The sequence below is a fragment of the Hippopotamus amphibius genome, chromosome 7, assembly GCF_030028045.1.
Source record: "Hippopotamus amphibius kiboko isolate mHipAmp2 chromosome 7, mHipAmp2.hap2, whole genome shotgun sequence".
Lineage (NCBI taxonomy): Eukaryota > Metazoa > Chordata > Mammalia > Artiodactyla > Hippopotamidae > Hippopotamus > Hippopotamus amphibius.
This window is the reverse complement of record NC_080192.1, coordinates 90,357,129-90,369,908: the sequence shown is the minus strand read 5'-3', so window position 1 is coordinate 90,369,908 and position 12,780 is coordinate 90,357,129. Positions and strand designations below refer to the sequence as shown.

General features: G+C 37.5%; 1 protein-coding gene across 6 annotated transcripts in view; it reads right to left on the bottom strand.

The window, feature by feature from the left end:
- The window catches only part of NFU1 (NFU1 iron-sulfur cluster scaffold), a 31,878-nt gene that overhangs the window by 558 nt on the left and 18,540 nt on the right, over positions 1–12,780 (bottom strand). For 5 of the 6 annotated variants that reach the window (XM_057742459.1, XM_057742454.1, XM_057742458.1 and 2 more), the window contains 3 exons: positions 11,022–11,082; positions 8,906–9,080; positions 6,703–6,861 (listed from right to left, as the gene is read on the bottom strand). In XM_057742459.1, the coding sequence (XP_057598442.1) occupies positions 6,817–6,861; positions 8,906–9,080; positions 11,022–11,082 (281 nt within the window). In that variant the 3' untranslated portion in view covers positions 6,703–6,816. Of the gene's footprint in view, positions 1–6,702; positions 6,862–8,905; positions 9,081–11,021; positions 11,083–12,780 lie in introns of those variants that run through there. The other variant, XM_057742457.1, reaches the window with a different exon arrangement.

The following is a 12,780-nucleotide window of genomic DNA, read 5'->3' as shown; positions in this document are numbered from 1 at the left end:
GGGGCCTCCCTGGTGGCTCAGTGGTTAAGAATCTGCCTGCCAATGCAGGGGACATGGGTTCGAGCCCTGGTCTGGGAAGATCCCACATCCCCAGGAGCAACTAAGCCTGTGTGCCACAACTACTGAGGCTGTGCTTTAGAGCCCGTGAGCCACAACTACTGAGCCTGAGTGCCACAACTACTGAGGCCTGCGTGCCTAGAGCCCTGCAACAAGAGAAGCCACCACAATGAGAAGCCCGTGCACTACAACGAAGAGTAGCCCCCACTCTCCACAACTAGAGAAAGCCCAAGCAGGAATGAAGACCCAATACAACCAATAAAAAATAAATAAATTTATTAAAAAGAAAAAAAAAGGCCTGGGTACAAACTTCCAGTTATAACATAAATAAGTCCTGGGGATGTACTGTACAGGATGGTGACTATCATTAATGATAATGTATATTTGAAAGTTGCTAACAGAGTAGATCTTAAAAGTTCTCCTCACAAGGGAAAAAATTTTGTAACAATGTGTGGTGATGGATGTTAAGTAGATCATATGTGGTGATCATATGATCATTTTGCAATACATACATCAATCATGTTGTATACCTGCAACTAATATAATGTTATATGTCAATTATATCTCAATATTTTAAAAGGCAAATGCATTACAAGACTATGGAAGCAGGGGCATATATATGCCACTTTTTATGGAGTTATGTGGAGAAGTGTACTTCAGTGGACAGAGAAGATGGTAGCAAATATCAAAGGAAAAAGAAGTGGGTTGAACCACGAAAGCTTTTGAAAAGGAAGCAATCAACAGAAGAACAGAAGGCAGCAGCCAGAGCCTCAGAAAGACCCCTTAAGTGAGCCCCTTTGGTTCCACCTATTCACCTATTCCACCCTAGTTCATTCTATACACCTTCACACCAGAGTGATCTTTCAAAAACACAGATCACATCCTATTTCTCCCTGCTTCCAATTCAGTGGGTATCCTTCACCTGCAGGATCAAGTCCAGACTCCTATGCTCACACCCGTGGTTATTCAGATCTCACTCCTGTCAGTTTTATCAGCATCATCTCCCACCACTGTATTCAAGCATCTTATGGTCTAGCTATACTTAACCCATTGGCAGTTCCCTAAAGAAGAATCCTATCTTAAAGTTCTGCATCTTCGTATTTGCCCTTTTTAAAAGGAAGCATTAAGAAGGGAATCCAATGTTAAATAATTAGGGCTTGACTATAGAGGACTGGATAGTCACTCACAAAATAGGATTATAAGGGAACCAGAAAGTTCTCTTGTGCAAAATTACCTCCACCCCTTCCTTATTACATTGCCAAAACTCCACCTGTACATATATATTTAATGCAGAACACCTCTCCCTCCTTAAGGAGGCATAAAGTCATTATCATCTATTACACTTCAGAGTGAAACTATGAGATTATTTTCATTCGGATACCAGGTGTGAAAAAGTCACTGAGGAAAAGCAAGCTTTGATGGGGATAAAGTAAAGATCATTCTGAAATTAGAAGGAAGGCAGACCCTGACAGATTACCTTGGTTGATGACACTGGGCAAGAAAGAGGCAATAGAAGGGCATGTGGAACTAGGTATGGTAATGCCAGAGAAAGGAGGCCAAGATTTGGAAGAAGGAATAAGTTGGTGAAGACTTCCCTGGTGGCACAGTGGTTAAGAATCCGCCTGCCAATGCAGGGGACACAGATTTGAGCCTTGGTCCAGGAAGATCCCACGTGCCGTGGAGCAACTAAGCCCATGCACCACAACTACTGAGCCTGCATTCTGCAGCCTGTGAGCCATAACTTTGAGCCCATGTGCCACAACTGCTGAAGCCTGTGCACCTAGAGCCTGTATTCTGCAACGAGAAGCCACCACAATGAGAAGCTGGCGCACCGCAATGAAGAGTAGCCCCCACTCATCACAACTAGAGAAAGCCTGTGCACAGCAACAAAGATCCAATGCAGCCATAAATAAATAAATAAACTTATTTTTAAAAAAAAGAAAGAAAGAAGCTGTTGACTAAGGCAAACTTTACCCACCATGATGGTTGATGTTATGTGTCAATTTGGTTGCACTAGAGTGCCTAGATATTTGGTCAAATATTATATTCTGGATGTTTCTGTGAGGATGATTTGGATGAGGTTAACATCTAAATCAGTGGACTCTGAGTAAAGTGCATCGCCCTCCATTACGTGGATGGGCCTCATCTAGTCAACTGAAAGTCTGAATAGAACAAAACTGACCTCCCCGGAGCTAGAAGGAATTCTCCAGCCAAACCAAACTGGGCTTGGATGGCCACATGAGCTCGTCCGTCTCCAGCCTGACAGCCCGTCCTGCAGATTCTGGACTTGCTAACCTCCATGACTGCATAAGCCAGTTCCTTAAAATGAATACCTCTCTCTCTCCACCCTCCCCACGCACTGCCCACTAGTTCTGTTTCTCTAGAGAAGCCTGACTAATACATCCATCTAAAGTTGATCCTATTGATGTCCTCACTGTAAATATATATATTTTAAATTTCTAGAGGACAGAGCTTTCAATGACAAATAATAGAAACAAACTAGCTGAAGATGGGGATTAACTGGCTAATGTGATTGGAAAGGACAGGGATACAAACACCTTTAGATACATCTATATCCAGGGACACAATGTTGTCAGAACTCTGATTCTCTCTCTGACCTCATGGACAGGGAAAACAGCCTCAAACAGCTCTGGAATCACATTTTTACAGCTTGCAGTCCAAGGGGAGAGAGGGTATTCCTCCATTCTCACTTTTGATATTCTAGGCAAGGATTCTGATGCGTCTAGTGTGAGTCATACGCCCCACTCTGGTGGCAAAGGTAGGACAGGCAGTGATTGGACAGTTCCACCAGAGCCACATAGAATCAGGAATAGGTAGAAGTTCTTCAAAGGAAAGGGCTAAAAGAATCAAGAGACACCAAGAAAACACAAATCAAAGATATCCATTCCTCAGGCTTGAGAGCAAAGGGTGCTGACTCCACTAGAATTAATACATTCCCCTATACTCCCCTCCAGTGTGGCTCCAGATTTCCCCAGTAGCAGAACCTGTGGCAGAGTTTTCTACCTCTGCTAGAAAGAAACTCATTCTACTGTCAAGAAATTGTCAACAAATTGGAAACCATGAGATTAACTGGTCCTGTCTACTATTTCTATCCTGTAGGATGTGATCAGAGCCAGAGATGGACCATTCAGGGAGCTGCCTAGAGCTGAAAGAAAATGACTAGAAATGTAAGGTGACAGAAAAATACTGTTTTCTGGAGTTTCTTTCAAAAGTCGATTCTGCAGACTACAAGCACCCTATGGAATTATCATTGATAACTCCGATGTGGAGAAGCAAAGTATAAGGCTGTGGTTTCCCAAAGGGATGATGCAAATTCCCACTGGACTGGAGAGCAGCTAGCTTCATATTCCTGCATGAAAAACTGTACACATATGCACTGCTTTGGCCCATAATGGTCTGGAGCAAGTAAAAGATGGAAGACTTTTGTCCACTAGAAAGCAGCACCTATGAAGACAAGGAATGCTTTTCCCTTCCCTGAGGTAGGAATACTCAGGAAACGTACGTGGGTCCAATTCCCTAAAGGCAATATGCATAGGCTCTGCAGCCAGAATGCCAGAGTCCACATTTCTGGCTCTTCCACTTAAGTCCTATGGTAATAGAATACCTACTTCTCCTCTCTGTGCCTCATGGGGACAATAATAGTTACCGATCTCATAGGATTAAATGACTTCATAAATATAAGGTGCTTAGAACAGTGTCACATAGTCAATGTTCAATGAAAGTTTACTATTTTTATATATTTTGCTCCATATCATTCTGTATAGGGCTTGGTGGGGCTCACACAGGCACTCCAAAATATGCCTCAATGGCATATTATTTTGAATTAAAGTTACTTAAGAAATGGCCGATACAAGAGGGACTCTTTGACCCTCCTCTCTCTCTGAAAGCAGGAAATATCTCCCATGTGACAGATGCCCTCCCTGTACCAGAGGTAGGAAGACATCCTTATCACCAGAGATACAGAATTCAGGTCAAAAGGCTATCTAAACAAACCTTGTTACTTTCTTACTAACTCACTACCCGAGCCCAAACTTTGCTTAAATTCTTTACTTACTTTGCTTAAATTCCTTACTAACCCAAACCTAAATTTCTTTGTTCTATCAATTCCTCTCAAGTTAATTTTGTCTAAAAATATAAAATCTAACTGCTTTGGCCACTTCCTAGGTCCCATTGCTATGAGACCTGTGTGTGCAAGAATTGTAATTTGTTTTTTTCTCCTGTTAATCTATCCTGTGTCAATTTTATTGTCCAGTCACAAGAACTCAAGAGGGGTAGAGGGGGAAATTACCCCTTCCCTGACAGGCTTCACCCTAATTTTGTTTAGTAAAAAATCCTTCAGGTTCTTTGCTTACTCTTAGCCAATAATCTCAGTTTCAAATACATATTGGAATATCTCATAAAGTGTTTCCAAGAATATTTCATGTAAAAAGATTGTATACATTTTGGGGGGTTAATTTTTATTTTTGTTTTAGTGAAACACAACTAATGGTGAATGATTTCTTTCTTTGTGGCTATATGGGAGGAAATTTATATAACATTCAAAATGTAAAACTATTACCTGATTAAACTATACCTAAATTAAACTATACCTAAATTAATTTTTGATTGAAAAAGTGGCTCAATTAATTTAAAAATGTGAATTTGCTGTCATCTTAAGATTGACATTTGGCACAAATAAAAAAGCAGTAAAATTATTTACCAAGTTTTCCATGATTTACCAGGCTCTTTGTTAGAAGGCAGTCAGCTTCAAATGACAGAATACCTGATAACAGTAGCGTAGCAAGGAAACCTTTTATCTCACATGATCCTCTGAGCACTGGTGGTTCCCAGGCTGGCTCAAAGGTCAATAGTGTCCTCAAAGATCCAGCCCCTCCCCCCCCCCCTTTTTTCCTTCCTCTTTGCCATTCTTAGTGAACTGGCTTTTCATGATCACAAGCTGACTGTTAGAGCCTTGGACATACATCAACTCTTCGTATTCCAGTGTACCAAGAAGGAAGGAAAGGAAAGTACAGGAAAAGAGCCTTCTTTACATAAACTTCCTCCTCTCTCCATCAAGGAAGAAAACCTTTCCAGAGCTTGCCAACAGACTTTGTCTTACAGCTCATAGGCAGAGTTGGGTCATATGTCTATACCTAGACTAATGACTGGCAAAGAAAAAACAAGTTAAAACGTCTGAGTTAGACTAGTTATAATTTATTCCCTAGGACCGAGGTAAGACATACCTTCCCTGGGCATATTGCAAGCAAATGGTAACTGAGAAGGCCTCTCTCAGTAAGCAGCAGAGGTGTAAGCTGGGTAGGCAACCAAGAGTTTCTGCAGCATTCTCCTCACTACCTACCTCTGCACCATTTCTAGCTAAGCCCTTCCACCTTGCACTCAGGTCCTACTTAGCTTCTTGCAGTCCCCAATACATTCCACAGCTTCCAGATTCTGATTACACCACTCTGTGTGCCTAGAATGTTCTCCACCTTTCCTCCTTGTTCTTCATGGCTGCTCCCATTCACAGAAAATCTTTCCAATAACTTGGTCTCTCAGTTCCTTGATTTCCTCTCTTTCAGTAATTGAATCCCGCACCCACCTCTGCCACTTATTTCATGGCCAGACCCAAGACTTGTCATTAACTGCATCTCCTCCACAATCTCAATTTCCTGTAGCTTCAGCAGGTTAATGTGCCTAGTTTACAAAGTAATTCTCTTAGTCTAACTTAAATTCATCTATAATGGCTCAGGAAACAAATTCTCCAACTGCAATGTCTGGTTCTGTGAAGCAAAAGAACAAAAACTAAAACTGCTCTTCCCAGCATTCACAACTGCTGGAGTTCTTTCTATTTCCATCCCTATCTTAACTTTAGTACTTTTGGGGAACAGAATTCCAAAGATGAAATGTACCTATCCTTTCCTTTCCTGATATTGTCTGTGAACTGTTGACTTTGAATTCCTATAGGAAAACAAAAGAGAAAGATAATTTGCTATTTGGGCTATCTGAAAAAGCAGTACCCCTGTGGTAGAAAGGTAACTGTCCACATTTCTGGCATGGTACAGATTACAGATTTCTGAGTCAGGAGAAGCCAGTAGAAGGACCAAGCAGTTTCACATCTCTTTTTCAGATTTTGTATCTAAGGTAAAGTCTGAGCATAATAAGGCAGTTTTTCTCAATTCAGCCTGCTCTGTCTTGTAATCAATGGAAATTTTGTCTACATTCTAGAACTTGGTTCTTTATCAGTTTTCAGCATTATGATCTTTTTTGGTCTTTCAGTGGGAAGTTAAGTGATACTACATTGGGGGCTACTAGCCAGATACCATTTTAAAACTAAAACTTAGTGTTTTTTTTAAAGGTAAAAATTCAGTAAAAATAGTTTCAAACATCTCACAAAAAGCTAAGCCATTTTAGAAAATCTTAAAAAGATTCTCCCTATTTACTTCTGTATTAAAAAAGTAAATAAATTAGACTGGGGGGGGATGCATTTTAAACTGCTTCACACATTATGCAAAGAAGGAACCATGAGAAATGAAGAACAAAAATAAAAATATCCCTGGATAAAATCCATGTGTACAGAAGATGATTCAGGACGTTATAAATAACTCATATGAGGTAAAGCAAACATGCAGTATTTATATAACAGTCTCTGAAGAAAGGGTGTATTTTATTAATCCTCAAGTTCCTTAGCAGATTAATAATAAAAGCTTAGTATATATTATCAACAAGTCCGACTGCTGGGCCAAAAGAAAACAAATTAATTTAAGGTGAGTTTGCTTCTTTTTCATCTGATTCATCATCCATAACCTAAAACAAAAAAAAAAAAAAAAGAGAGAGAGAGAATTTAAGAACTGAGGATTAGAAATTGCTATTTTCCTGATTTTAATATTACTTGCTTACCTGAAATACTCTACTCTATAAAAATGCTTGTCAACCCAGTAAGAATAAATCTATCAACAGCCTCCAAAGCACAAGGTGTGCATCATAACCTGATATTCTAACATAAAAGCAAACTGAATATTAGCAAATTAATTAAAACATTGGTCTCTTTTCCTTTTCCCAAAGGAGGCTTCCAACAGCAGAGTCTCAGCTGGACAGAGAAGGCTATAATGATTAACTGGTATTTCCCAGCTGTATGACTAATATATATAATTGACTTTTCTGCTTTTTTTCCAAAAGCATCTTATTTCCTTAAATATATTTTAGGGATCTATACCAAATTGTTATTGTAAAAACATACATCAGAAAGATGAATCCCTAAAGAAGGTAAAGAAACAAAATATCATACTAGCAACTAATTATTTTGGTCTTACTCAGATAAAAGTTCATTTTAAACCTTAGAAAAATGTGAAGATTTTCATTTCAAGTAAGTTAAGAAAAATACCAATGAATATTTGAAGAAAAAAATGAAAGGCTTAATATCTTTTCATGAGTTAATATATTACTCACGTAATAAAAACCAACTCCTCTGGAAAGGAAAAGTTATATAAACCTAAGACTGTTTTTTCACCACACCTACTATAATGAAAGTCAGGTTTATAATCTGACTGCCAATTCATCACCCCACCCTGGAAAGTGAACAAAAACCTTCCTTTGTCAATCCACCAAAATGTTAACTACTGTAATTTTCTTAAAAGGCATATAGGGGATATTGGGACAAAAGTTAATTTAAAAAAAATCCAGGTGACTCTGGTTCTGATCTGAGACAATCAATGGAAAAACAATTCCCTCACAGTTTCTTTTGGGCTGAGTAAAAATGGATATTTACTTCCAAGGAATTGATATTTTTATATACAATCTGAGCAACACCCAATCCAAAAAATTCTGTCAATCAACTTCTATTTTAGGCAAAATATTCCTAAATTTGGAATAATGTTTCTAAATATTTAATACAAACTACATAAACAACATTTATAACACACAAGGCTAAGTATTGAAGAACACAAAGACCTAGATATGACCATAAATCTCTCAAGGAACTTACCCATAAACTGAAAGCTGACACACACACACAGAAGCTTTGCACTGAAGAAGAGCTTAATTCCAAGTGAAGGACTGATATGAGCTTCAAAGACGAGATGGCATGTATTGAACCAAAAGGACAGGTTTAAATACTACCCAGAGATGAGTGAGTCTCACAGGAGCTGAGAGGAGATGATGCCCTCTCCTTAAAGGCACAGAATTACCTGAAGAGTTTTCTCAAATTTCTAATTTCGATACACACTTTCCTTCCTTGATAATCTCTCTCCATAAGGCCACGCCTCTTGGTTGAGAATTACTGCAGTGAAGGTCACTATTACTGCTGAGAAAGTACTATACTATATTCCTTAGATATCTTGAGGCAGAAAAAATGTTGACATTTGACTATAAAGCTCTATTACTCTACTCAGTAGTCTGTTTTACAGTACAACAAAGTATGATTTCTTGATGAGCTTGCCTGCACGTTTAAGAACAAGAAGTGTTTAAATACGAAGTAGTGGAGCTCTTCCACTAAAGACTTCTAAGTCTCATCTATAAAATTTCGTGATGTTCTGAATCAATCCCCCTTTCATAATTTTTCTACAACCAGAGCAGCAGTGCACCCTGAGTCTCAGTTTCCCCTGTACAAAATGGAAATGACTAAATACAGTGTTGTTAAAAGATAAATGAGGTGATATTTGTAAAAATGCTGGGCACATAGTAGGTGATCCAAAACACTAATGTTAATTCTTAAATAAGGAGCCTGTGAGTCTGATAACAATGGTAACACAACAACATAGCCCTTGCAGAAAATGTTAGGTCATGAATTTCTTTTCTTTCCAAAAAATTCACTTTAATATTAAATCTAAACCGTCGTACAATATTGGCATACCTGTTCTACGCCTTCTACTTCTGGAATATAAAACTGCAGCATGTTCTGAATTCCATTTTTCAGGGTAATGATTGAACTGGGGCAGCTGGTACAAGAACCTTGGAGTTTCAGCTGTACGATGCCATCTTCAAAGCCTTTATAAATTACATCTCCTCCATCTTCCTGCACAGTTGGCCTGCAGCCATGGAACATTTGTGATGTATTTAAAATAACAGAAAGCTTTTGTCGAAAAAATTTAATACAACTCAGAGCTTAGATCTTTTTTCCAATTCTTTAAGAACTTTTATTGAGATACAATTGACATACAATAAACTGCATATATTTAAAGTGTGCAATTTGATATTTTTTTCTTATTAGTAATGTATATATGGCAATCCCAATCTCCCAATTCACCCCACCCCAACCTCAGAGCTTAGATTTTACATTAATAAATTCACAAAGTAAGAGCTACTTTTATAATCAAGAACAACGACTGTAGCTAGGTCTCATTTGTAATTTTTTTTAACTTGCAGATAAAATGCCAAAATTCACTCATACAAATACTTTATATGCTTATTACATTTTAATCTTGTTCATTAATAATCTCTTTAAGCATTTAAGATTTCAAATTTCCTAATACTTACACTGATTACCTAAGATATACTCATCTATTTCTTTTAAGTGAACAGAGGAAGACTGACATTTGCTGGCTTTTTTTTTTTCCATTTAAACTTTCATTGAAATGTAAGTATAGAAAAATGCATAAATCATGTATGATCAATTCAGTGAATTTTCACAAAGTGAATATACATTTGTTCTAGACCAAGAAACCGAACACTAGAACCCCAGAAGTCTCCCCGTTCTTCCTTCTAACCCCTCCTCTCAACAAAAGGTAACATTATCATAACTGATTCTGCCTGTTTTTTAACTTTATAATTTATAAATAAAATTCCACTTAGAAAACACAAAGTATTAACTCTTTTTTAATCTGGCTTCTTTTGCTCTTTGCGAGATTCATCTACATTGTGGCATATAGTAATAGTTCATTCAATCTCACAGCTGCATAGTATTCCATTAAGTGAATATCCCAGAATTTATCCATTCTATTGTTGCTGGACATTGGGGTTAATACCAGTTTTTGGCTTTTACACATAGTGCAGCTGTGGAGATTCTTGCAAATGTCCTTTGGTATACATTTATATTACAACTGGGAATGTACCTGAGAGTAGAACTGCTCATCAAGAATATGCATATGTTCAGATTTAGTAGATACTGCCAAATAGTTTCCCAAAATTCTGCTCAGCTTTTCAACTGCCTTTTGTTTGACTTCTTAGTCTCTTCCCTTCCATAGCTAAGAACAAGCAAGTGCCTTGTGGGGAGAACCTCTGAGTGTTAAGGCTTATTTTTCTCTTTTTGCTGGGATCTTGCCCCTTAAAATCAAAGCTTCACTGGTAACCCAGAATTTTAATTTTTGTCTTTCCATCTCAACAAATTTGCTGAAAGCTATATAGTTTCTCTGATTCTTAGTGACTGCCCTTTGCCCAGCTTCTCATATTCTAACCTCACACCAAGAATCAGCAAATGCCCCAAGGGAAGCTTCAATGTGCTTCCCCTCTTTACACAATCTCATTTGCTTTGGCAACTACCTAATACTGTCCAACAAAAAAAAAAAAAATTTTTTTTTTTTTATTTTTATCTAGCTTTTTTGGGAATTCTCAGCAGGACCACCGGTCTGCTACAAGCAAAAGTGGAGCCTATGGTTCTCTACTTATTTAAATTCACTCTTCTGGGATAGCAGCCTGAAAGAGGTACTCCTCTCCTCATAATTCTCCAAAACACTGTTAAGTCGTTTTTTTCTAGGAAATCTGGTATTAAAACAATATCAAACCCAAATGGTAACCATGAAAGATAAATTATTGACTATGTTTAGACAGAGTGTTATAAATTTGGAGTGAATATAGAGAATGTACAGGCTTTAAATTCAATTGTCATGGTTACCTATTTTGGTTTACATGAACTTATACTTATTTTGGAACTCTACTACAACCTCAGACAGAACCAAAAGTATACTGCTACAATGAAAACTGGCTCTGTAGTATTGATATATCTGATCTCAAGTAGAAAGATGAGCACATACCGTATTCTAGTATCTAACAATTCCTTAATCATTGCCACAACTTCATCATCATCTTCAGATCCTAGAAACAATTACAAATAAAACACATCAACAGTAGAAATTTTATATCCATGCAAGTACAAATATTACAACAGAGTGATTTTAACTTAGGGCAAATGTGAGGATCATTCATTTGATTCTCTGAAGAAAAATTAAGGAGCACTGAACATCTGGTGATAATGTGAATATACTGAAATAATTTGATTTACTAATGATGTTAGGGTTTGAATTTTTTGGCCAATGTATTTGTAAACTTTCATCCTTCTCAAGGATTGACAAGTGGCACAGAAAAGATACTGTATGAATTTTGATGAAAGCTTTGAGACAACAAGGCACACCTACTTTGTAAATTAAGTTATATTTTCAATTTCTCAATTTAGTGGTTTTCAAAATGACAATCATACTAAATACAGATGTAAGCCTTATGGAAATTCTAAAATGTTCTACAAATCTGAGCAAAACCTTTTTTTTCATTTTGTTACATTTTTGTTTTCCTTTTCCTTTTGTAAGGTTATATACTGATCTTCACATATGCCTATTTTTATGGGTTTTATATTTTTTTGAAAAATTTCTTTACCATTGGGAAAATTAAAAATGCAGCTGTGACAAATTACACTGTCACACTAGAGTTCTGGCAACAATATAAATATCACTAGAGTTCTGGCAACAATATAAATATCAACATATTAATATTAAATATATCAACTTTGAATTTTTTAATAAAAGAAATAAAATGTAATAAAGTTAAAATTCTCTTACATCAGCAAACCTAAGTTCCATTCCCCACCATCACTTCCACAGGCAACCACTATCATGACTTTTGCGTATATCCTTCTAGTTCATATTTACATTTACATGTCTATATTCACACACACTATACACACTGTTCTATACCTTGTTTTTTTCTATTTAATATACCTAAAAGGTTTTTCCATATCAGCATATAAAGACATGCCTCAATTTTAAAAATAGGTGCATAGTAATTTTTGTATGTATTTGTCTCCATTCAGCTAGTTTTTAAATTATTTCAGTTGTTTCTAGTTTGCTGCTATTTTTAACAATCCTGCAGCATACATGTTTATGTAAGGTATATATCAGTGTACTTTTGCAAATATATCTATGAGATAAATTCCTAGTGCTGGGTCAACAGGCTTGTGTATTTTTAAGTTTTGGTAGATGTAGTCAAATGGCTCTCAAAACCTTATATCAATTTTACATATATATCCATCAAGAATACATACAACAGGACTTCCTTGGTTGCACAGTGGTTAAGAATCCATCTACCAATGCAGGGAACATGGGTTCAATCCCTAGTCCGGGAAGATCCCACGTGCCGTGGAGCAAATAAGCCTGTTCACCACTATTACTGAGCTTGGGCTCTAGAGCCCACCAGCCACAACTACTAAGCCTGCATGCTACAACTACTGAAGCCTGTGTATCCTAGAGCCCGCGTGCCACAACCAGAGTCCACGCACCACAACTACTGAAGCCCATGTACTCTAGGGCCCATGAGTCACAACTACTGAGCCCATGTGGGGCAACCACTGAAGCCTGCGCACCTAGAGCCTGTGCTCCGCTATAAGAGAAGCCACTGCACTGAGAAGTCTGAGCACCACAATGAAGAGTAGCCCCTACTTGCCACAATTAGAGAAAGCCCACGCACAGCAACCAATGAAGACCCAACGCAGCCAAAAAACATAAATTTAAAAAAAAAAACCAC